General features: G+C 43.7%; 2 protein-coding genes across 4 annotated transcripts in view; one reads left to right on the top strand and one right to left on the bottom strand.

Moving 5' to 3' along the window:
- cpn1 (carboxypeptidase N, polypeptide 1) overlaps window positions 1–24,890 on the top strand; it is a 409,472-nt gene that overhangs the window by 135,954 nt on the left and 248,628 nt on the right. The window lies entirely within an intron of this gene.
- LOC310874641 (uncharacterized protein) overlaps window positions 1–24,890 on the bottom strand; it is a 55,949-nt gene that overhangs the window by 15,516 nt on the left and 15,543 nt on the right. The window contains exons 14-23 of the mRNA XM_083787502.1: window positions 24,062–24,215; window positions 22,618–22,683; window positions 19,068–19,450; window positions 17,994–18,051; window positions 14,794–15,035; window positions 13,067–13,154; window positions 8,697–8,774; window positions 7,790–7,830; window positions 5,446–5,529; window positions 2,923–2,980 (exon numbers count right to left, since the gene is read on the bottom strand). Of these exons, the coding sequence (XP_083643628.1) occupies window positions 2,923–2,980; window positions 5,446–5,529; window positions 7,790–7,830; window positions 8,697–8,774; window positions 13,067–13,154; window positions 14,794–15,035; window positions 17,994–18,051; window positions 19,068–19,450; window positions 22,618–22,683; window positions 24,062–24,215 (1,252 nt within the window). The remainder of the gene's footprint in view (window positions 1–2,922; window positions 2,981–5,445; window positions 5,530–7,789; window positions 7,831–8,696; window positions 8,775–13,066; window positions 13,155–14,793; window positions 15,036–17,993; window positions 18,052–19,067; window positions 19,451–22,617; window positions 22,684–24,061; window positions 24,216–24,890) is intronic.

Raw genomic sequence — 24,890 nt, 5'->3', positions numbered from 1 at the left:
CTTTAAGTACATTTTGATGCCAATACTTTTGTTCTTTTAGGGTTAGGGGCGTTAGAACCGTCTCTACTTCCGCGTTTTTTTTCCGGGCATTTGGGCAGCAAAATCTGGTCCCCAAAATGCAGAAGAGCAAACGGGCGCTCAATGTTAACCCATTCAGGCCTGACGTCGAAATCTAAAAAAAAAAAAAAAAATCATGACAATTTTCAGAAAGATGAGTCACATTTTAACGATAAAAAAAAAATAGCAGACCTACAAGTTCATAGCGCGCCACTCGGTGGCGCGCTGTGAGCTTGTAGATCTGCTATTTTTCAATAGCTAAATTATAACATAAATGTTTAAAACACCAAAAGGCGTTCCCGCCCAAAATGGGTTTAAAACCCAGCTGCACTGGGTTTTTCCTCGTCAGAACTCCATGGGTCCGCCCTGCAGTCCCACCTCTTACCTCTAGGGCCCAGTGCTTCAACGTTGGGAGAGCTGCACTCGGGGCTTGGTTTGTGCGGCCTGTGGCCCTCGGGTTAGGGTTAGGGTTGGTTTGTGCGGCCTGTGGCCCTCGCGTCGCGCATTGCAAAACGGAGGTGTTCCCCTTGGTCTCGTCATCGGGGGGAGCTTTTAGAAAGTTACTTATCGCCGCCGCCGTCGGGGCATTATCGCCCTGACTTTGATTCGTTAACCATCAGGCAAGGAGGCTTTAGAGTGCCATTAGCGGAAAAAGAAGGGTTTACAAGACGTCGTTTGTGCAGTGGACATTTTAAATAAGAAAATGTTTATAAGCTCTAACCACGCACCTAATCCGTGATCACTGTTGCCGCGTTATGGGAATGCATTTTGAATAGTATTTTAATGCATTTGTGCAAATCTCCATATCGTGTAAGATTTAATGGACAATAAACTTGTCTTTATTATTTTCTTTTACCTTTAAACGTCCTACTGCATCACTGTATTCTAACGTGTTTGTATTTTATTTTGTAAATTAAGTATTAAGGCTTTGCTTGAGAACACTACAGTGTCTCACAAAGGCATCAAAAGTTAGCACGTCGATAGAGCCCGTAGATCTGCTACCTTTGATGCTTTAAAAAAAAATAAAGAAAAGAAAAGTCAAGCTCTTTAGTACTTTTTTAAATTGTTCAAACCTACAAGCTCACAACGGGTCACGATGTGACACTGACATAGAAACGTAGCAAAATCTGGCAACTCTGGTCATGGCGGGCAATGCATGCACGCATGCATGCGTGCATGCATTGCATGCATTGCATGCCGGCCGGCTGCAATGAGGAGCCTGTTGCTCCCTACGGCGAAGCAGCGCTGCTGTCAGCTCCACTTCCACACAGCTGCCGAGCCTCACAACGGGGAGAGAGGGAGAGAGAGCGAGAGGGAGGGGGAGGGAGAGAGAGGGAGAGGGAGAGGGAGAGGGAGAGGGAGAGGGAGAGGGAGAGGGAGAGGGAGAGGGAGAGGGAGAGGGAGAGGGAGAGAGAGAGGGAGAGAGAGAGAGAGAGAGAGAGAGAGGGGGAGAGAGGGAGAGGGGGAGAGAGGGAGAGGGGGAGAGAAAGCATCCAGGAATAGGAAACATGCCCACGGCCGGCGTTGCCATGGGGCCGTTTGTTAGATGGAATCAAGGTCTTAACGTGATTCGTGAGGTCCCATGAGACCGAACCAAAAAAGGTGACTCAACTAAAAAAAGGTGTGTTCATGTAAAGAGTGAGTGCCGGAAGCCGCCCTGAATGCAAGCCCTACAGCACCATCTGGGGCAAATAAGGACAAGAGTTTGGCCATGCACCAAGTTCAAAGGACCGCCTAATTTATATATATATTTGGTCCGCCAGAAAAGAAGATTTGTGTTAAACATTGTTTTTTTTAATATTTTTTCAAACATTTTCAAGATTCCAAGATCTTATTTTAGAGCACTGAGGGACTGCCATTGGATTTTTTTTATTTTTTATTGTTTGTATTCATGTGAAAGCAGGGAATCATAGCTTCAAATAGAGATATTGGTTCAGTTTGCCCCACCAGTTTTGGAGACATGGCTTATAGAGTAATGTCTTGCAGAAAACAGTGAGTTGATAAAACAGGCTTGAAAGGTTCACTCGTGTGGACCCAGGGACCTAGGGACACAGCCAAGGACCCAGGGGCAGGGACCATTTTCGTTTCAAGGACCCCCAGTTTACCATGCATTAGTCTACGGACCCCCCATGTAATGGCATTTCTATCTCTGGGACCCACAATTTAGATTGTAAAATCAGTTTTAATTTAACTCTGAGAGTGAACCAAACGTTCCATTTGTACACTCTCAGAGTTACAGACCCATAAGGGCCCATTTGGTTCCAAACTATCATTTAGCTGGGGACCCCCTGGAACTCCCTCAAGGAACCCTGGGGGTTCCCGGACCCCACTTTGGGAACCACTGCAGTGCAGCACCTTGAGCTACACAAATATACGTTTGTTATAATTATTGGCAGCTAGTAAGAAACTTAAGCATTCTCTGTCAGTACAGTACTCCATTTGGCTTGGAATGATGGAGCTCCAGAAGTCCTTATAAATCACTGCCTTCCTTGGGTCAATTCCTGGGAAATGGTTTCCGACGACTTCGTTCAAGATTGTAACGGTTACATTTTTTCTTGTTTGTTGTGTTCTGTATCTCGGGCTACATTGAAATCCGAGTTGAAATGAAGGTTATGATGATTGATAATGAATGAGCAGTGGGTGCAGTGGATGTCTAATGAAGAAACTAACTCACACCTTAAGATTAGCGAGAGCCTCTATTCATTGAAAAAAACTGGGAGAAATGGACCCAATATAGAACCCCAAACGGACATCACCACCAACAACAATGGGCATTCATGATGTTTGAATGTGAGACACATAGACCCTAGTTAAAAAGGAAGTAAGTTTATCATAATTAATACTGTATGTAATATATATATATACCTGTGGTCATGTCTGTGAAAGGGCCCTGGAAGCAGATCTTGTAGCCCTTCATGAGCAACTAGTGGAAGAAAAACAATGAAACAGTAATTAAGTGAAAAGCAGTGGTGGAAAGTAACTAAGTACTTTTACTTAAGTACTGTACTTAATGTGACGCATTGTGAGCTTGTAGATCTAATATTTCCAATAGATTTTTTACACATTCTGCACAATGAGTACTTTTACTTTTAGTACCTTAAGTACATTTTGATGCCGATACTTTTGTACTTTTACTCAAGTAAATTTTCAATTCCATACTTTTACTTGTAACGAAGTAGTTTCTAAATTGCAGTATTGGTACTTTTACTTAAGTAAAACAATTGAGTACTTTTTCCACCACTGGTGAAAAGTGAAATTAACTTTTTTATTTAAACATTTAAGCACTTTTGTGATATCTGAACATGTCCAGTGGTCAGTGAAGTGCACACATTTTAATGGAACAGAACACACACGGCACCGTTTCTCCCAGTTGAGTGAGGCAACTTCAATGACACGTGAAATGACAGCAGAAAAACACGCGCTACGCTACTATGGACCTGGAGTATATATGAATAGAGACGGCACCCAGAGGAAACCCTGAGGCGAAATGGACATAGTGGCCGATTTTGATATTGCAGCCTGGCCCCAAACACATGAACGCGCTGGTCCGTTGACTATCATTGTGCACGTTCACGACAGCGCGTTCATGTGTTTGGGATTTGCCCCAAACACATCCCAGAATGCACTCTGTTCCTACCCGGAAAGAGGAGTGAAATCGCCTCATGCGCTTTTGAGCAACTTAATGCAAGTGGATGGAAGGAGAACTCGGATGCCATCTCTATTCATATATACTCTAAGCTATGGACATGTTCTCTAGACTTCAATTTGGGGTTAGAAAAGGCAGTAGATGTACTTATCGTCTGCAACAACAAGCAAAAAAGGTACATCAAGCACTGTTTTCATTTCTGAAAATACCTCCCCCATCCACTGTCAGGTGGAAGATTGATGTGTTGCGTGAGCTATACGCATTCTTCACCACATCCCTTTGTCTGTCCACACAGCACGCTGTTAGCCAGAGGTGCACTGCAAAGAATCCTGAGACGTTCATTTAACTCAGAGTCTGCAAACAGACCCGTATATAGGGTCCAAAGTAGTTTTTTTTTCTCTTCCTAACATTCTGGTTTCTACGGTGGGCCCGTGCCGGACGATGGAGTGTCTCTGTTACAGATTTTTAATTTAGACACCTTAATGGCCGCCAGCCGGGGCATATAGCCCGCTGAGTGATAACACACACACACACACACACACACACACACACACACGTCAGCCAAATCCTCTCTCTCTTTCTTTCTTTCTCCAACAGAATCTCTCACAGACACACTGTAAGTTAGTGTACATACTGTACAAACACATGTACGTGTGAGTTAGCGATGCACGGATGACACGCTTCTCGTACTCGTGCCTTGCACACATCACCCTGGGGCATCAACGTTCTGGTGACACACTAGGTTGCGCGCGTGCGTGTGTGTGTGTGTGTGTGTGTGTGTGTGTGTGTGTGTGTGTGTGTGTGTGTGTGTGTGTGTGACTAAATATCTAAATAGATTAAGGTGCCATGCTGTGATGGCCTTCGACCCCCACTCTTAACCGAGTCATCCCGCTTTTACGCAGTGTTTTTAGATTTCCGTGACGCATTTGGAACCCTGGCGCACGACATTATGTTTAGATCCCTGGAGGAAATCCATCTGCCCCAGGTGTATATAGACATAGTCAAGGATGTATATAAGGACTCATTTATCCAAGTGATATGTGACAAAAGGCTCACGGACCCAATCCCCCTACAACTGGGCATAAACACAGGCTGCCCGTTGAGCGCGGTGAACTTTGTGCTGGCAATCAACGGATGGCTACAGCAGAGCTACCAACCTGCACACATTTTGTGTACCAACCTCGCAATTCTAGGCATATAGACACCTAGAATTGCGTGGTTGGTACACAAAATGTGTGCAGGTTGGTAGCTCTGCTACAGTGGATGTGCCAGTGTGCGCCTAACGTGTATTCCCCCAACCCTGTGCAGGGGTATGCTCCCCCCACACACATTTCTTTGTGTTGTATCCTATATACAGGGTATGCGCGTGACATCATCATCAAACCCGGAAGTTACACAGGAATGCCTACTGAGTGGCAGAAAAACTACTTTCTGGCCTTGACAACCCATGCATCCAAACAGAATAGTCCTATCTGATTGCATTAAACAACGTTAAACAATGTTAAACTCACTTTGCAATGTTGCTTTGCCACTCGATGTGCCATTCACTTTAAGCATGCGCTCTCCCACCCCAGAGGGGAAGGACATAATGGGCCCTATTTTCGCCAGTGCCTTACCCAGGGCTTAAAGCCAAAAAGAATCCCAAGACTGAAAATGCTTTTTTGCAAATCTACACTGATGCCATTAAATGACCCCTATGAAATACTCAGGACTGAAACGGATTAGTTTTTTCTGGGACTCACGTTGCTTTGGTCTGCGGTGCGGGCCCTCATGGGACCCTGGTGGCTGGGGCCATTCACCACATCCCCTCGCACCTCATAGGGACTCTGTGGAGAGAACACGGTGTTCATTCAATGGGAACCGACTGGACCCACACTCGGCGTTCAATTGACAATCTATCCAAAAAGGTGTCGTATTCTCTATAGATCTTATTGTTTATTATTAATGTTAAAGAAACATTTCAGTGATTTGGGTGATTTGGATAAAACCCCGGTCCGCCCCGGGTAATAAGATGTGCACATGCACGCACTACAGTGGGGGGACACGCCACAGGCCAACAGCATGCACACCAAGGCCCGCCCCCAATCGATCATGATTGGAGGAAGGCCCCTCTCTATCCTGATTGGATGAAGGCTGGGCCACCTAGCCAAAAACGAAACCTAAGGTTTTTTTGACCCAGGGGTGAACTGGGGACAGGAACTCCTTATATGGTCAGCACACTCTATACTAGGGAGGATTATCACAACAAAACACAAAAATAAGTGATATTTGAATTAAGTGAAATCATTTGAATATACCTTTAAGTATGAATTCTACTAATCTTTTTTTCTTTTTTGAGGGGAGTTTAAGCCCCTCCAATGCATGGCTTTTGAAGCCAATGGCAGCCAAGTCTAGGGACTTTTAATGTCTGTTTAGAGCAGTGGTTCTGTCTGGTTTTTGTGTCAAGGACCCCCAAATCAACATTTATTAGGCCACGGACCCCCCATTTGAAATCATATGCCAGTGACCCCGATAAGGGAGGATTTTTACGCCTCTAGCAGTGATTCCGAAACATATTAATTTCATGGACTCCCAGTTTCCCACGCATTATACGCTATACGGACCCCCGATTTAATGGCATTTCTATCTCTGGTATCCCAATTTATATTGTAAAACCACTGTAAATGTAACTCTGAGAACAAAACTCAGAGAACCAAATGGACCCTAAAGGGGCCATTTGGTTCCATATCTCTCTAATTGAGCTAGGTACCCCCTGGAACTCCCTCAAGTACACCCAGGGGTCTCCGGACCCCACTTTGGGAACCCATGGTTTAGAGCACTTAAACGTAAATCGTTTGTTTAGGTTACTAAATGACAACGTACGACGTCATCTGGCTGATTTATTGAATCTTGTTATGTTTCATACAAGAAACAAGCCAGGAATGGACAAAGAAAAGAAACTATAACCAATTCTGTAAAAAGCTTCACAAGAAACAGTAAATTGAAACAGCATCGGAGAATTTATAGAAGGAAGAAAGGAGCCAGACGTACGAAAGCAAATAAAAAAGGCAACCGTCACTTCACACGAGTGTATAAGAGTTGTGCTGTACTACAGTATGCTACTGAGAGCCCCCTAACGGTATTTATTTTCTCGTTTTTTCTCAGTTGTTTGAAATAACCGTGATATTGATTTGAAGTCATATCGCCCGGCCCTAATGCTCCGAGACGTTTCTGCGCTGGCTTTCACTTTGCGTTTACATCAGCTCTGTGAAAATCGACCCTGGGCTGCCCCTGGGTAGTGGCGTGAAATTACGGGCAAAAACAGTAAAGTTAAAAATAAAAGGTGATCTTTAACAACAAGGACATATTCTTATAGCCTACACAAATAAGAAGCAGATCCAGGGACTGCTACAATTGGATCACAGATTATGCATGTGGCGTCGGAGCAAATCATAGAGGACTTCACCACGTCGACCTTGGTAAATGGTGCATTTATATAGCGCCTTTATCCAAGGCGCTTTACATAGATGTGCATTACATTCACCTATTCACACACACATTCATACACCGATGGCGGCAGAAACCATGCAAGGCACCAACCAGCACATCAGGAGCAATTAGGGGTTCAGTGTCTTTGCTCAAGGACACTTCGACACTAACTCTGGGGGAGCCCGGGTTCGAACTGGCAACCTTGCGGTTACCATCCAGCCACTCTACCCCCTGAGCCACCGCCGCCCACGTTGACTGTAAGATCTGCACCAAAACTGCCTCCCCCTGGTCAGCCGGGGCGCCTGATGGAGGGGAAAGGAACTGGTTGGAATAACGTGTTCCTTCCACACGCTACGTCCAAACAGGGAAAACTCCCCCCTGTCAGGTGTAAAAGGAGCAACTTGGACACTCAGGCATGAAGGAAGCATGAGTTCAAGTCCGTTGCTCTCCCCATGTCCCCCATATATGGGGACCAGGTTGGCGGAGGGTGTGTAGAGAGCCCAGGATCACATTAGATAATTGACACAGGTGTGAAAAATGGGTTACAAAATCATGGGATAAAAAAAAAATAATAATAATAAAAAAAGATCTGCACCAAAGCAAACCGACGTTACACACCTCATCTAAGAGTTCCCCTCGTCTGAGGCACTCCGCGATCCCTGTGGGGAGGAAACGTTTATCATCAAAAAGCATGAACGCATGCGTGCCCAACTGTAGGTTTATATTATGTGAAGAGATTCACCAGCAAAAGCAGTTAATATAGAGTCAAAAATATTTCAACCACTTTAACTTTATCTTATAGTTTGGCTATTAAAAAAAATAGTAGCTCTGCAGGCTCAAAGCGCGTCACTTCGTGCCACACTATGAGCTTGTAGATCTGCTATTTTTGAAAAATCGTCAAGATTTTGTGCAAACGAACTCAAACATTTGCTTCTGGGAGTCCCTGGAACAAAACATTTTGAGATGGGGGACGGCGGCCAAATACGTATAATTTTGGGAGTCCTTGACATGAAAAACTTTGAGAACCAATGATATAGCAACATACTGTACATTTTTCAGAAAACTGTTTAGAATACATTTTTAGAATCGGCCTCAGGTCTTAACCCATTTAGACCTGATATTTGTATCCGCCTTCTAAATCCTGACAGTTTTCTGAAAAACCTCTGTTTCTATGTTAGTGGTTCTCAAACATATAGGCCTATGTACTTAGCCGCCGACTCCCATATACGTTGTTCCAGGGACCCTCCCAGTAGCAAAGATTTGAGTTAAAAATGTTCTCTAAAAAGAATATGGTATTCAAAGATTTGCACCACATTTTCACGATTTTTCAAAAATAGCAGGCCTACAAGCTCGTAGCGCGGCACTGAGCTTGTAGATCTGCTATTTTTCAATAGCTAAAGTCTAAAAGAATGCTTGAAACACCAAAAGGGGTTCCCGCCCAGAATGGATTAATGGGATTAAAAAATAATAATAAAGGTATTTGACCCAATTCCATCAGTCGAGTGCAAAGTGAACCAAAACTCACACTGAAAGCTCATCACCCACTTCCTGCCAGCGATACCCTGGAAGTACTTGAGCGTGCGCTCACACACCAGCCTTTCATCTGAGGTAGAGAGAGAGAGAGAGAGAGAGAGAGAGAGAGAAGGCAGAGATGTGACAACAACATATACAAGGAGGAGAAAACGTGCACACGCAAGCACATTTGAAAGGCCCTAAACATAACCCACCCTTAGCCCATCTAACCTTTAAAATAACAACCAAGCAGAAATGTCCTTACTTTGCAGTATTTTCTTCTCATCTTTATGTGCTTGTACGGAACATTTAGCAGATCCCCGACAAGAACGAAAGTACATGAGTGCACACGTGCACAACTGCACACACACACACACACACACACACACACACACACACACACACACACACACACACACACACACACACACACACACACACACACACACACACACACACACACACACACACACACACACACACACACACACACACACACACACACACACACACACACACACACACACACACACACACACACACACACACAACTGCACGCACACACACACACACACACACACACACCATGAAAGAACATGTTATTCAAATATTTGCACACATTTCCTTGAAATATATATATTTTTTAAAGCAGATCGACAAGCTTTATGACCTTGTAGATCTTCTATTTTTCAATAGCTCAATATTTTACTGTGAAAATAACTGATGGCATGTCGTGAAGAGCAAAAATAATTATTATTATTCTTGTAAAAAATAAACTGCAAATGCAATGTGAAATCTGTAATTGTTTTGCATGACCAATACGTCTGAATTAGGCTTCGGGCCGCTACACTGTTAAGATGGCGTTTGGAGGTTGCACGAGGTAGCGTGGCACATGAGAGTGAGGTAGTGTGGCCATTTTCTGCCATGTTGATCCATAACTACCCTAATGTGGGTCATTTTCAGCGTGGCCACACTGGCGCCCCAACTACTATTATAATAACTCCAATCCTAATACATCCCAAATCTAACCCTGAAAACGCCCTAACCAACTCCTGGTCCTCGCAAAATGTCCATTTGTCAAATTCTATGAATGCACACTGTGGGGACATTTAGTCCTCACAAGCATAGTAATACAAGTACACACACACACACACACACTAGAGACTCTGGGCCATATTTTGCGTGTCTTAAGTACCAGGTCTTATTACTTAACTTAAGACCTGGAGGCGTGATCAATGCCATTTGGCTATTCCGAGTGGCCAAAGAGCATTGACCACGCCTCCAGGTCTTAAGTTAAGTAATAAGACCTGGTACTTAAGAAGACACGCAAAATATGGCCCAGAGAGTGCGTACTGTAGGTGAGAGAGGCGCTGTAATCACTGCTCTGCCCCGGAGCATCTGCTGGTCTGCTTCCAAATCCTCAATCTTTTTTTTTTTTTTTCTTCTCCAAGATCTTTTGAAAATAGCAGATCTAAAAGCTCACAACATGTCACATCACGGTGCGTCTTGAGCTTGTAATTCGGCTATTTTCGAAAGTGGTTAAACAGGGGGAGACCCCCTGAAACTCCCTTAATTAAAGGACCCTTGGGGGGTCTCCGGTACCCCACTTTGAGAACCACGGTTATCAAGCAATCAACCAAATGCACAACAACACACAAAGAGCACAAAAATCAATACTAAAAATCAATAATAAAAAAAGAGGAAAGATCTACAATACAGTACAGTACAGTACAGCACATAAATGCCAATAATACATTGGAGGGGGGAAATAGTTCCAACAAGTAACCCCTCATCCTTGCAACACCGATAAGCATATACTTAAAACAACCTTACATTTAGACGCCATTGGAACGGTTTGTATTAAAAACTTTTAAATAAAAGACATTTCATAGTCGAACAGAAAACACAGGGCTATTCAACTAAATTGTTCAGGGAGCCACATTATCATAAACCCAAGGGCCCCCCCCTCCTCACACACACACACACACACACACACACACACACACTGAAAGTGACTACATGGAGTCCGTCTCATTTCTATCCGAAAGCCCCTTCAATATGATGGAATATGATTAAGGATTACTGTGATTATGTATGGCGAGCTCAATATTTTATATCACACACGCCATAAATCACTGGCCAATCTTCTTAAATAATAATTAAATAAAAACATTTATGAAAAAAAGAAAACCAATCTGAATGATTTGGCAGACCCTGGCTATGCGTGGTGGAGGCCACTTTGAGAACCATATAGGCCTATAGAGGTGGGTTTTGAGCAGGGGGGCAGTGAAGCCAATAGTTTCTGAAGCCAGTAGGAAATCCTGACTTCCTGAAAGTTCATATAATGGCCTGTTGTGGCGCTGTCATTGGGCCCAAAAAACTCCATAGCTCCATGTATTTGGGCCCAACTTCACCTAGACTGTATTACCTTAATAAACATGGTCATGAATACTTTCTGCTTCCAGTCACTAGTTTAAAGTCTCATTTCTCATGTCATAATATTATTTTTGGAAAATTATGGTCCCATTTATTTAAAAAAATTACCATAAAGTCGAGTATGTTCTGAGGGGCGTGGCTACCGTTACAGTCTATGATCGGGATCCACCCCCCCGCTCGAGTCAAAACCAACGAAGAAGGAGGGGGGGGGGGAAGTCCCGCCTCGTTGTCTGGGCCAGCCAATGGCCAGCTGGGCCCAAACGGATCTAGAAAGATGGCGATTGGACTGACAGGCTTCATCTTACGTCCATATCAGACCCGCTTTGTCCATATATATCTTTTTTTACAGTCTATGGTTTTGAGTGAAGTCTTGAAGGTATTATTATATGCAACGGGCTCTGCGTGCATAATAACATCCATGCGCAAGTCATGGTCAGAGTGTCATTTTAGTTTTTAGCCCATCATGAGGATTAGCACAATGCCCGGGAGATGGCGAAAAAAAACGGAGGCAATCAAGGGAAAATGACTTCACCTGCCACACCTCGGCGACACTCAATTTAACTCCGAAGCGGATCTCATTTCCACAGACGTTGATAAAGGCCGCAGGGTGCAAATGTGTTCCGTCTCCTGACTAAATTAAATGCTGCAAAATAATTATGTCACCGTGGACAACCCTCCCCGTTACCTTTTAACCCAATCAAAGCGGGAACCCCCTTTTGGTGTTTTAGCTAGTGAAAAATAGCAGATCAACAAACTCATAGCGCAGCACCGAGTGCCGCACTACGAGCTTGTAGGTCTGCTATTTTTGCAAAAATCGCGAAAATGTGGGGCAAATCTTTGGATATATATTCTTTCAGAGCGAACTCAAATCTTTGCTTCTGGGAGGGGTCCCTGGAACAACATATTTTCAGATGGGGGTCGGCGGCATATTACATAATATTAATTCTGGGGGTCCTTGACATGGAATATTGAGCAGAGACATAGGTATTTCAGATTTAGAAGACTTTTTTTTTTTAAACTTCGACGTCAGGCCTAAATGGCTTAATGGGCTTCGTGCTCAGCAGCCAGCAACAAGTTTGAGAGTGATGGTCTCGTTTACAAAGCCAGGCAACTATTGAACTTTTACTCGACTACAATAATGAGCTATTTCCGCATTTTTCCATAACTGTTTTGGACATTCCAAAACCGTTAAAAAAATATATATATATATATATATATATATATATATATATATATATATATAATATATACTATACTGCATATAGTCCCTCCGAGGGATCAATAATAAACGTTTATCTTATCTTACCAAAGGATTCATTTGAAAAAGGCTTCTGAAACATACACGGTAAACCCCTGAGGGCTTCATTTTTGACCTGAGATCAGATTCTAAAAATGTCTTCTGCATCCTGACAGTTGTCTGAAAAAGCCATGTTTCTGTGTCAGTCGTTCTTCGAATTTTCAAAAATAGCAGACCTACAAGCTCGTAGCGCGCCACTAACCGTCAAGAGTTAAAATAAGCCTCAGGATTGTTTTTGCCGCGTTATCGTAGCAGAAAACAACAAAGTGTGCGTGATGATGTGTGACATGAACGTGTCTGTTACTCTACCTGTGTGACATGAACGTGTTTGTTACTCTACCTGTGTGACATGAACGTGTTTGTTACTCTACCTGTGTGACATGAACGTGTCTGTTACTCTACCTGTGTGACATGAACGTGTCTGTTACTCTACCTGTGTGACATGAACGTGTCTGTTACTCTACCTGTGTGACATGAACGTGTCTGTTACTCTACCTGTGTGACATGAACGTGTCTGTTACTCTACCTGTGTGACATGAACGTGTCTGTTACTCTACCTGTGTGACATGAACGTGTCTGTTACTCTACCTGTGTGACATGAACGTGTCTGTTACTCTACCTGTGTGACATGAACGTGTTTGTTACTCTACCTGTGCGCATGATGATGTGAGTGGCCTCGGCCGTCACCTGGGCACGCACTTGACCGCCCACCTTGTTGGCCAACTTTCTGACCATCACCTGCAGCACAGTGAAACCAAGACAGTGGAAAGGGTTAAAAACCGCTGTCACGATTACACATTTAAGTTGACGATTTTATTTTATTTTTTATCGTCACTCAAATGAATAGCTTCACTTCATAACCCGCTACACCCGCGTTTTATTCCATTGTCTTTCCCTGCTAAACACGCCATTTGTTTTATACGTTTAATTTGCCGTTTTTGTATACGTTTTATAGAAAAAACTGGCTTTGACGAGCCGGACACGTTATGATGATGTAACCGGAAATCGACCTATAAACTGGCTTGCTAGGGCTTCTGGGAAACTGAGTCCAATGCAAAGTGAATGAGGGCCCAAGCTTAGAGTATGTTTAATAGAGACAGCACCCGGAGGAAACCCTGAAGAGAAATTGACATAGTGGCCGAATTCGGTATTGCAGCTTGGGGCCAGCGCTGGTCCGTTGACCATCATTGCGCACGTTCATGATGACACGTGAGCGCTGTTTCATACGTGAACGCACGCAATGATAGTCAACGCGTTCACGATTTGGCCCAATCCATCCCAGAATGCACTCTGTTCCTGCCCAGAAGGAGGAGTGAAATCGCTTCATGCGCTTTTGAGCAAATCTCTATTAATATATACTCTAAGGGACAATCTTGGCTTGCTAGCCTCTTTGTTGTTGATCGCGTAGTGGGTTGTGCGTCGACTGGGGAACAAACGATGGGACTATTTTCAGCCGGATTTTCATCATAAGGAGGTAGAATAACGACACTTTGAAATTGACACCTCAAAGGTAATAATGACTAGTTTGGCAATAAAGCTTAATTGCCATTAACACATTTTGTGCGGGAACCCCTTTTGGTGTTCTACGCATTATATTATAGTTTAGCTATTGAAAAATAGCAGATCTACAAGCTCGCGCTACGAGCTTGTAGGTCTGCTATTTTTGAAAAATCGTAAAAATGTGCCGCAAATCTTTGAATATATTCTTTCAGCACTAATGTTTTTAACTAAAATCTTTGCTTCGGGAGGGTCCCCTGGAACAACATATTTTCAGATGGGGGTCGGCGGCCAATTACATATATGTTTGGGGGTCCTTGACATGACAATGTTTGAGAACCACTGACATAGAAACATGTTTTTTTTCAGAAAACTCGTGATTTAGAAGACATTTGTAGAATCGTCTTCAGGTCTAAATGGATTAATGATTTAATTGTGTGTGAGTTTTATTTTTGCATTGAACATTGGAGGATACAAATATAGTATTTCTGTTTGCCTTCTAGGGTTTGTAATCACACATTTCATATCAACGCTTCCGGTGACTTCTAAAAATCCACAAGCGATATTTGCCTCCGGTAAAAAAAAAATCCACTAGTCGACCTTGTTATCTGTATTTGGCTGCGGAGTGCGGGCCGGACCCCCATCTGAAAATATGTGGTTGGACCTCCCAGAAGCTCCGAAAGAATATATATTCAAAGATTTGCGCCTCATTTTCATGAATTAAAAAAAATGGCAGATCACAAGCTCGTAGCTATGAGCTTGTAGATCTGCTATTTTTCCAATAGCTAAAGTAATGCTTAAAAACACCAAAAGGGGTTACCGCCCAAAAGGGGTTAATCCATGATAATAACTAGAATAATAAAGTAAGTTGTTTTCCCACCTGCTCATTTGAGCCCAGTCCCGAGGACACCAGCACCAGCGGAGGTGCCCTATGGCGGCCGTGTGCCAGCGAGGACACACTGCCGCCGGCGGCTCGGGCATCGTCCGCAGCTTCGCGCCGCGCCGCTGACGATAATAACGGCGACAATGAGCCGTTTGCTTCCTGCTGCAACGTTCCGTCCGCCGGCTTGGCCCGTGAACTCCTCCTCTCAGCTCCACCGGCTCCTCTGCTGGTCTGTCTCGCTAAGAGACGCCGAGAGAGAGACAATATAGTTTCATTATATAGATATTCCACTGTTACTTTCTTAGCTTACGCATGTTTCATGATAAATGCTTTTTATGTGATGTATTCCCATGCTTTTTTGTTCTTGCTTAATGTAAGTCGCTCTGGATTAACTCTTTGAGGGTTTAAAGTCAAATCCCATGTCAAATCCCCTTTTCCCAATGGGAGAAATGCGTTTTTGAATGATTTATTGAAAATTCTCTGTTGTGACTCTGCGACAATAAAAGACCTTCAGAGAAAGCTTGACAAGTTTGCTTCCAGGAAAAAAATGAATTGAGTTGATACAATGTTTAGTTTTTGTGTTGGAAGCCATTTAAAAAAGAATGCGCTTACACAATGTAGTGTTTTTAGCACATGGAAAAAAGATACAGCCGTTTTAAGGTTTATTTTGGTAACAACTTCTTTTCTACAGGGAGCACATACCTATGACATATCTCATTTTAAAGGGTGAGTTGTCTAGTTCAATAATAAAAAAATAAAAAGTTTCCCACATGTACCACTGTAGATATTTTGCCATCTATAAATAGCAAGGTCAGTCATGAGCAAACTGACCAACCCAGCTAAAACTGCCTACTGCCCGCTACTGGAACAAGATAGAAACTAAATGTTATTCTTTCCTGAAACTTGACATTTTAACGAAGATTTTGATATATAATATGTTTACATAGTCTTACCAGTACCCTAGTCTATTCATTCATGTATCTCAAAAACCTGTTATGAAGAAACACAGTTTTGATAAAAAACACATCCAATGACATAGTTTTCCGGACTTGGTGCCCATGATATGTATAGAAATGTAGACTTGAATGTACTGTATTATATAAAAAAAAAAAATTGGGTTCTTACCATCTACCGTTACAGAGTAAATCACAGTTGAAACTCGCTTAGTCAGAACATAAACCTCAGAATAGTGTAAAAATAGACATGAGATGTATCTCGGATTTGAAAAGTGCAAGTTTTATTTCTTTTTTTCTTACAAACATAAAATTATAATAAATATAGAAAATAAATAATGCAATAGGACACCCACTGCCCCCCTCCTCCCCCCCTGAACCACCGGAGATCTGCTCCAGTACATCTGTGATAAGACTAACCGCTATGCAGCGCAGTCCATCGCAAAGGTGTGTATTGTGTATATTCCACACGGACGTGTCTGTGATCGAGCTGAAAAACTTATTCGGCCTCTATTTCCTTACTGGCATCGTGAAGAAGCCACACCCTCGTGTCCTACTGGTCTAGGTGTAAGGCTAATGAGACACCGCAGTTCAGGAGAACCATGAAACTGGCCCGGTTTCTGCTGCTCAAGCGGTTTCTTCATTTCAGTAACCAGGAGACTCCAGACACAGGGGACCGAATGTACAAGGTCAGACATCTTCTGAACTATCTACTGGCCCGGTTTCAGTCTTGCTACACGCCAGAGAAGAACATCTCGATAGACGAGAGCATTATGCTCTGGAAAGGACGGCTGAGTTGGAAGTGCTACAATCCTCTTAAACCAGTTAAATGGGGCGTGAAGAGTTACTGTCATGCCGAGTCAGCAACAGGCTACCTCTGGAACATGAGGCCATATACAGGAGTAAGCTGTGGGCTTGACAAGATCGTGACGGAGCTTCTCGGTCCGTTGGCCAACCAAGGCTACCATTTATACATGGACAATCTGTACAACTCGGTCGACAGGTGTACTTTGCTACTGTCTTTGGGAACCCATGTATGTGGGACCATGAGGAAGAACAGGGAGATGAAGCGGCTTAGCAAACCAAATGACATGAAGCCGGGCGAGACTCTCATGCGCCACAACATGACGGGGTGATGCTGTTGGCTTGGCGGGACAAGGTGGCGAAGATGTGCACCACCATCCACCCACACACGATGGTCAAAGTCACTGAGAGCCTGTAAAGTTCTACCTGTTTCAGATGGCAATGTACAATGCGTTCTTGTTGCACAAAATAAAGCAGGGCAGGACAAAAAATCTCCTGGACTATCTAATGTTGGTGGTGGAGAAGTCGACATCACTGTGGGCAGAGGAGGAGGAGACATCCGTCCATTTCTTCACGTCCTGGATCTAGATAGATAGACAGACAAGTTAGATTTATTTGCAGAAATTACAAGTGTTGATCCATTTCAGAGCCAACACATTGTAGCCAACACACATCAGTGTTGATCGTCCATTTAATTATCACAACGAAATGTCCGTCATTGTTCTTTACTTTGCCGCGGGGTAAGGCTGGTACTGTAATGCAGGCGGCTAAGCTAATTTATTATACTTCTAAATCTATAAGTATTGCGCTTGCATGATGATCAAATCAACGTATTGTACCGTGGTTTATATGCTATATATTATGAGAAATGTTCCATTACTTCCCCTCCTCCCATATATTCAGATGGCTATTATTATCGCTGTTTTGTTTTTTTTACTTTGCAGAGGAGTTGCTAGCAGCTAGCATTACAGGCTGCGGCCTGCGCTCCAGAAGCTCGGCAAAAAAAGAAAAAAAACAGCGATCATGATTCATGATAGCGATCTGAATATATGGAAGGGGGGGGAAGTAATGGAACATTTCTCATAATATATAGCATATAAACCACGGTACAATACGTTCATTTGATCATGTAAGCTCAATACAGATCTATTTGAAAGCCCCAGTGGTTGCTAGCAGCATGTAGCATGGATGGATGGAAGAATATCCATCCATTTATTATACATTAGCTCAGCGGCCTGCCACAGCGGTGCGGCAGACAGCGAGCAGAAACTAATACACACTGAATAGATATAGCATATAATGTTTCAGACAATAAGATTCTTACCATAGAAAAATCTGGTCACCCGTCCAGATCGGAGTAGGATGTCATCGCTCGAGCCAGGCCGGGAAGAATGGTCGGAAAGCCCGCAACAGCTGGCTTGCTCAGCGTAAAGAGGTTACGGTTACGGGGCCGGTCCTTCAGGACGAAGATCGTACAGAGGTGTTCCTCCATTGTCGTCTGACGCACCAGACAGACAACAGACTACTAACTAATACATCTAAACTAAATATAATCGCTAAATATACTCAATCACTTTCGACACGCCACCAACTCTCTCCCCATGCAGAACCGCAGGGGGCGGGCACGTTTTTTATAGCCAAGGACGCGCGCGTGTTACGTGACACGGGATTTCTGGGTAATGTAGTTGGAATTTCAACAAAGGGACTTCACACAGCGATGCGGAGGTTATTAATCTACCGATATTCATAAAAAAAAAAAAAAACGAAGAAATTCGTTTTCCCCCACACTCAGAACGTTATTGAATAACGCATTTATTAGTTATTGCCCTTCTAGGCGTCTGCTAAATGCCTAAATTGTAAATTGTACAAGAGAGCAAAACAACTAAATTGAAATAAGATGTTAACAGTTAGCTAGCCTGAGCTAACGCTAGACATTTCTGGCCTAGATGGGAGGGCCGCGGCTCAGAAAAACGCGCACCCTGATTGGTTCACCGATCTGTCCGTCGGCCCCAGTCTTTTACAATCATCATCTGCATCTTCCTTTGACAAAACGACTTACTCGCCTCATCCTATTAACCCATTCTCGGTGGGAACCCCTTTTAGTGTTAGCATTACGTTATGCTTTAACTATTGAAAAACAGCAGATCTACAAGCTCATAGAGCGCCACCGAGTGGTGCGCTACGAGCTTGTAGGTCTGCTATTTTTGAAAAAAAATCGAAGAACCACTGACATAGAAACATGGCTTTTTCAGAAAACTGTCAGGATGTAGAAGACATTTTTAGAATCTGATCTCAGGTCAGAATGAAAACTGTCAGGATGTAGAAGACATTTTTAGAATCTGATCTCAGGTCAGAATGAAAACTGTCAGGATGTAGAAGACATTTTTAGAATCTGATCTCAGGTCAGAATGGAAAACTGTCAGGATGTAGAAGACATTTGTAGAATCTGATCTCAGGTCAGAATGGGTTAAAGCGCATGAAGGATGGAAAGCTGCCACGCCTCGTCCCACTGACCTGGTTCTGTGTTTCCGTCACGCTGGGGTGGGGGGCCGGGCAGGGGGGTGGGCCCGGGATGCTGGGGTGGGGTGCCGGGCAGGGGGGCGGGCCCGGGATGCTGGGGTGGGGGGCCAGGCAGGGGGGCGGGCCCGGGATGCTGGGGTGGGGGGCCGGGCAGGGGGGCGGGCCCGGGATGCTGGGGTGGGGGGCCAGGCAGGGGGGTGGGCCCGGGATGCTGGGGTGGGGGGCCGGGCAGGGGGGTGGGCCCGGGATGCTGGGGTGGGGGGCCGGGCAGGGGGGTGGGCCGGGCGGGACCATCGCTGCTTCTTCTCCCCGAACCAGATGACAAGACGGCGGGGCTGGGGTTCCTCTCTGCGGAGCCCGGCGCACCGCCTGACTCCCTGGTTGAGGATGAGGAGGAAGACAAGAGGAGTGTCAGCCTTTGTGGAACGCAGAGAACCGATTAGAGTTGCGCAGACTGAACACCAAGGTTATAATAGTTTTTTTTCTTTTCATTATAGTTTAGTTTTAGTTAGTTTTGACATATATATATACTAATTCAGTTCGTTTTTAGAGCAGGTTTGCTAGTTTTTATTTTGGTGAAAATGCTTAGTTTTAGTTTAGTTATAGTTTTAGTTTTTCTCGTAAACTTGTTGGAGAAATGAGGAAATTAATCGAATTAATTTAAAAGGATTATATTATAAATATCCGAAAGGCATATTATAAATATTGATAAAAACTAAAACTAAGGGTATTTTGTCTATAATTTCCGAGGACACGCAATACAGTTTCAGTTTAGTTATCGTTTATTATTATTATTATTTTATTTTTTAGTTTCAGTTATCTAAAATGTTTTGTTAATTCTAGTTGTCGTTTTTTAGTTAGTTTTAGTTAACTATTATAACCTTGCTGCACACATTGTGGTTTAGAGTCGTGTGGTCATCAGAACGTTTTCATGTCAAGGACCCCCCACATTGATGTCGTTACTGTCGGGAGGAAACCACCCAACTCCATCAAGTCTTTGGGTTTTGTTGCATAAGGTCAGTGCTATTGAACAGGCTTTACGTCTGTCTTGGTGTGAAAAATATGTAGTTGCAACTTCCAGGGACAACTACAACACATTGTAGATGGGCTATTTCTGGCGAACGTTATCCCAGAATAGGGATGCGGACCTCCGCGTTGCGGGGCAGGGCCTAGGAATCAGCCAATCATCATGAATAGGTTGCTACTACGCGATTGGCTACACGAGTGGACGTGGTGCAGACTCCCATTGGCTTATTAGGTTGGCATTTCAGAGGCTTAGGAGGAGCAGCCAATTAATGACTTGGTCGCTAAAGCCAACAGCAGAGGATGTAGGCCAGGCTTCACCTGGCAAAAAAAAATAAAAAAGTAAATTTTGATGAAAAAGAAAAAAAAAAAGCTTTTGAATGCAGGTCTTTTTGAGTGGTGCAACCACTCCAAGGAACAGCAATGTCCGTGTTCCCGTGTTCACCTATGTGTTCATTAATGAGCACCAGTATAATGAGTACCAGTAGGGGCGCTGTTTGCCAGAAACAGAGAGAGAGACAGTGCTGCACTGTTGCCTGCTAATGAGAGAGAGAGAGAGAGAGAGAGAGAGAGAGAGAGCGAGAGAGAGAGAGGGAGGAGGGGGGAGAGGGGAGTTGCACCACTCGGTTCACACGGGTGTGATTTTAGATATATATATATATATATATATTGTGGCATTGACACATTTTTTAAGTGATACATCCGAGTGCTTTCTTCAACCACTGGTTGTCGGTGGTGGCTGTGGCAGGCGGGTTCTCGTCTCCTGTACGATAGAAGCAGCGCTGGCACTTCTCTTTTCGCCAACTCTCCCGGGGGGCCCGCCGTCTCTTCTCTGCCTCTACTAGAGACAACGGTTCCACCCCCCCCCCCCTAAGGCCTCAGAGCCTTAAGAGCTCTTTTTTTAGTTTTATGCTTTAACCCATTCTGACCTAAGATTCTAAAAAATGTCTGTTTGAAAATGACAGTTTTCTGAAAAAGCTATGTTTCTATGCGAGTCGTTCTTCGATTTTTCAAAAATAGCAGACCTACAAGCTCGTAGCGCGCCACTCGGTGGCGCGCTATGAGCTTGTAGATCTGCTATTTTTAAATAGCTAAAGCATAACCTAATGCTAACACTAAAAAGGGCCTAAAATGGGTTAACACAAATCATCTTCTCTTCTGGGGGGTGTCCCTGGCACTAAACATTTTCATGGCCAAAAAAAACCCGACTGATTTAGAAGGTTATTGTAGAATCAGCCTTATTTGCAGGAGTCGGTGTCGTGGGATTTTCATACAAGAGTGTCACACTAGAACTAGTGATTACCAGCCATTTACAACATTTAAAAAGAATAATAAAAAAAAGGCAAACGGCTTTGGAGTGGACAACCCATTCAACTTCTCTGTACGTTTTGCATTTGCCGAATGGAACACGGAACAGCACACAAAACAATACATGGCTTTCTCCACCCGAGACAGCAACGCGCAATCCATGTCTCCGACCTACGATAATGCCTCGTGTCTCATATAATAATATGCCCAAGAGGACAGCACTTAGAAGGCGGTGGGGTGGTGGGGGGGGGGGGGTGGTAGGCAGCCAAGCAGGAGAGACGAATTACACCAGCAACACAAGTTTTCCCTCTAAGTGCCCTAAATGACAAATAAGATGCAGTCACTAATGACTTTTGTACTCTCCCACACAGCATAAGCACACACTGCTAGTTCATCAGGGAGATTATCTGCCCGTCCTCCTCAGATCCATCACCCATGTGCAAGCCAGCCTGCTCACACACACACACACTCGCGCTCATACACACACGTGCGCACGAGCACACACACAAGGCAAACTTTATTCATCAATGACCTGCCCAGTGATGTAAACAGGTTTTCAATGTAATGAGTCCCGAGATGCAGGGATGGTCTTTTAGAGAATGAGTCCCAAGGACATTTTATGAGTCCCACTTCAACGATGTTAGGGAGTCATATTTAGCTATTTTTTACTAATTGCAGTATTTAAACTCCCATTTCATTTTATATGGTTATAATGTGGTTATATTCATGTAGGAAACGGAAGAATAAAAGATTACTACAAGTCTACAACTAAAGCTAGCAAAAATAAACTAAAATAAAAAACAGTACAGTAGTACAGTAGTGCATCCCGTGGATGCAGAGGTTGTTTTATTGCGTGACGTCCCTTAACTAGAAACTGCGTTTATTGGGATGCAAAATACATTTTAATTTAATCTCTGCCTGCCACTCATTTGAGTTACTGTTCTGTTGTAAAATGGCTGCTGAATCCGTCTACAACGTGTAGAGTTAGGAATGTTAGGCACGTATATAAAACAAAGACATGTGCAAACGGAAGTGGAGCGCTAAAGGGGAGTGGACTTCATTTTTAATTATTTTAACTTTGTTTGCCGCTGGGTTCCCAGATTGACAAACTAGATTGGCTATTAAAAACAAAACAAAACAGAAAACAGAACACACATGGAGGACCACTGATGTGAGGTATTGTCACATCATGACATCAGGACAGGATGTGCCTACCTGGCAGAAAGCCTCCGCGTGTCCCCCTGCTGGCCACATGGCAGCGTCACGTGAAGGTCATGGCCTTGAGGAGACAAAACAGCAGTGAGTGGTGTGAAGCAGTTGTTTTCATTACCCTTTTAATTTCAAGGCCCATTGTTTATTCAGCATTTGAGCCACGGACCACCATTTGTTTGTGACAAATTGACTGAGGGACTGCCATTGGATTTGGATGTGAAAGCAGGGAATCATCGCTTCAAATTGACATATTGGTTGTTCAGTTTGACCCACCAGTTTTGGAGATATGGCTTCTAGAGTAATGTCTTGCAGAAAACAGCGAGTTGAGAAAACAGGCTTGAAAGGTTCACTTCTGTGGTCTCTAACATTACACCTAAAACTACATGTTTAAGCATTTATTTCACATTTTCATATTTACGATATTTTCGAATTCAGCTCTGACACTTATTTCAGACATGCTCTAGTATGTGAAGAGTCTGCCTGTGCTGTTAAAAAATATATATATATATATTTGTCTCCTCTGGTGAAAAGCTGGAGTTTGCGCAATGGCAGGCTCTCAGTCAGATACGATCTAGCCTTGACTCAGATCCAAAACGAATAGTTAAAGATCTATAAGGGTCCATTTTGTTACCAACTCTCCCTCATTTAGCTGGGGACCACATGGAACCCCCTCAAGGACCACTGGTGGTCCCCGGACCACTGGTTGAAAACCACTGGTGTAAAGTAACTAAGTACATTTACTCAAGTACTGTGCGTAAGTATTTCCAATTTTCAGTACTTTTACTAGGGATGCCATACTGTGTGTCATAGGCTCAATATGTCAGTTTGTCACCTCCCCCTTCTCATTCAATAGATCCCGTGATCTTTTGTGGCCAGATGTCATTTCCTGGGGTTCGGTAGGACTATAGTAAATCTAAATAATAAAGAAATTGCTGTATTATTTTTTTAAAGACATGTTGACACTTGTTCGAATGCCCCGCCCCCTGTCAAAAATAGCTAAAATCGTTAAGAAACTAAACTAAAACTAAAGAAAGCAGCAAATGGAAAAGAAATATATATATAATCTTTTACTTTCTCTAATAAAATAAAACGTAAATCGTTATGACTTATGAATTAAGTTTGTCGAATTTGGCGGTTGGCGCTGGTGATGCTTCTGGCCATTTTGAAGATGCGCGTGCATTCACTTGCATTCAATGGTCCGTGTTCAAATGCCTTCATCTCCAAATCGGCGCAGTGAATGTCATCAACAGCCGACAGCAGGCGCTGTGATACTCGCGGTCGGGAGAGAACAACCGGTCAAGAGACCAGACACAGCATTCTGTCATTGTAACACACGGTTACGGATATTTGTCTCTTCAAAATAAGTGTTGCGCGCGATAAAACCTTGGCAATGCGCGGTTTAATGCTGGCGGCAAGGCGGTTAGAGACGCTTAGACCACGGGTACCTGTGGATGTGCTACTTTGAAGCTGCGGCAGCGGGAGGTCAGAGTTCACGGTGGCTTGTTGAGAAGCGACGCCCTCCTTGGCCCTGAGCGCCTCCGTCAAAGCCGCCATCATTTTCTCCATCCGCGCCAGCTCTTCCTTCATCTCCAGCTTTTGCTTTTGAACACACACACACACACACACACACACACACAGTTGTTGTGTACCGATATGGGACAACAATAGCAGCCGTCCTTCAACCAAGGGAGCATACTGGATTACTCTGTGATGGAGGGCAACTAGCAAGCTTTCAGGGCCAGAAAACACTTGTTGTTGTTTGCACGTCGCATTGAAGTGCCATCTGTTCGTATTGTTGTGATTGTGTCTAGTTTCCAGGGGGGCAAGGGGTCCCCAGCATTGCATTAAAACCATTTTAACCACTTTATCCATGTATATGTTTGCTGATCTACAGGTTTTTTAAACCCTAACCCTTCTATTATTTTTTTTTTTTTTGGGAGGGGGGGTCCCTGGCAAAAAAAGAAAGAAAAAAATCAGATACATATCAATTTGGGGGGTCCTTGCGACTTGAAAAGGTGAGAAAACTGGACACTGCTGCTAAAGACAGACTGTCTGTCTGTCCGTCTGTCTGTCTGTCTGCATGTCTGTGTGTTTGTGAATGACTGTGTTACTAACTTACTGCTATCAGTAGATACAAACCGTCTGAATTAAATCGTTTCAGTATGCAGCAGGAGCACATCGAGTATGTGTCAACCGTCACACCACACACACACACACACACACACACACACACACACACACACACACACACACACACTATGTGTGCTCAGCTGT

The sequence above is a fragment of the Protomyctophum parallelum genome, assembly GCF_964188405.1.
Source record: "Protomyctophum parallelum genome assembly, chromosome: 17".
Lineage (NCBI taxonomy): Eukaryota > Metazoa > Chordata > Actinopteri > Myctophiformes > Myctophidae > Protomyctophum > Protomyctophum parallelum.
Note: the sequence above shows the minus strand (reverse complement) of the source record. Positions and strands in the feature narration are given on the sequence as shown.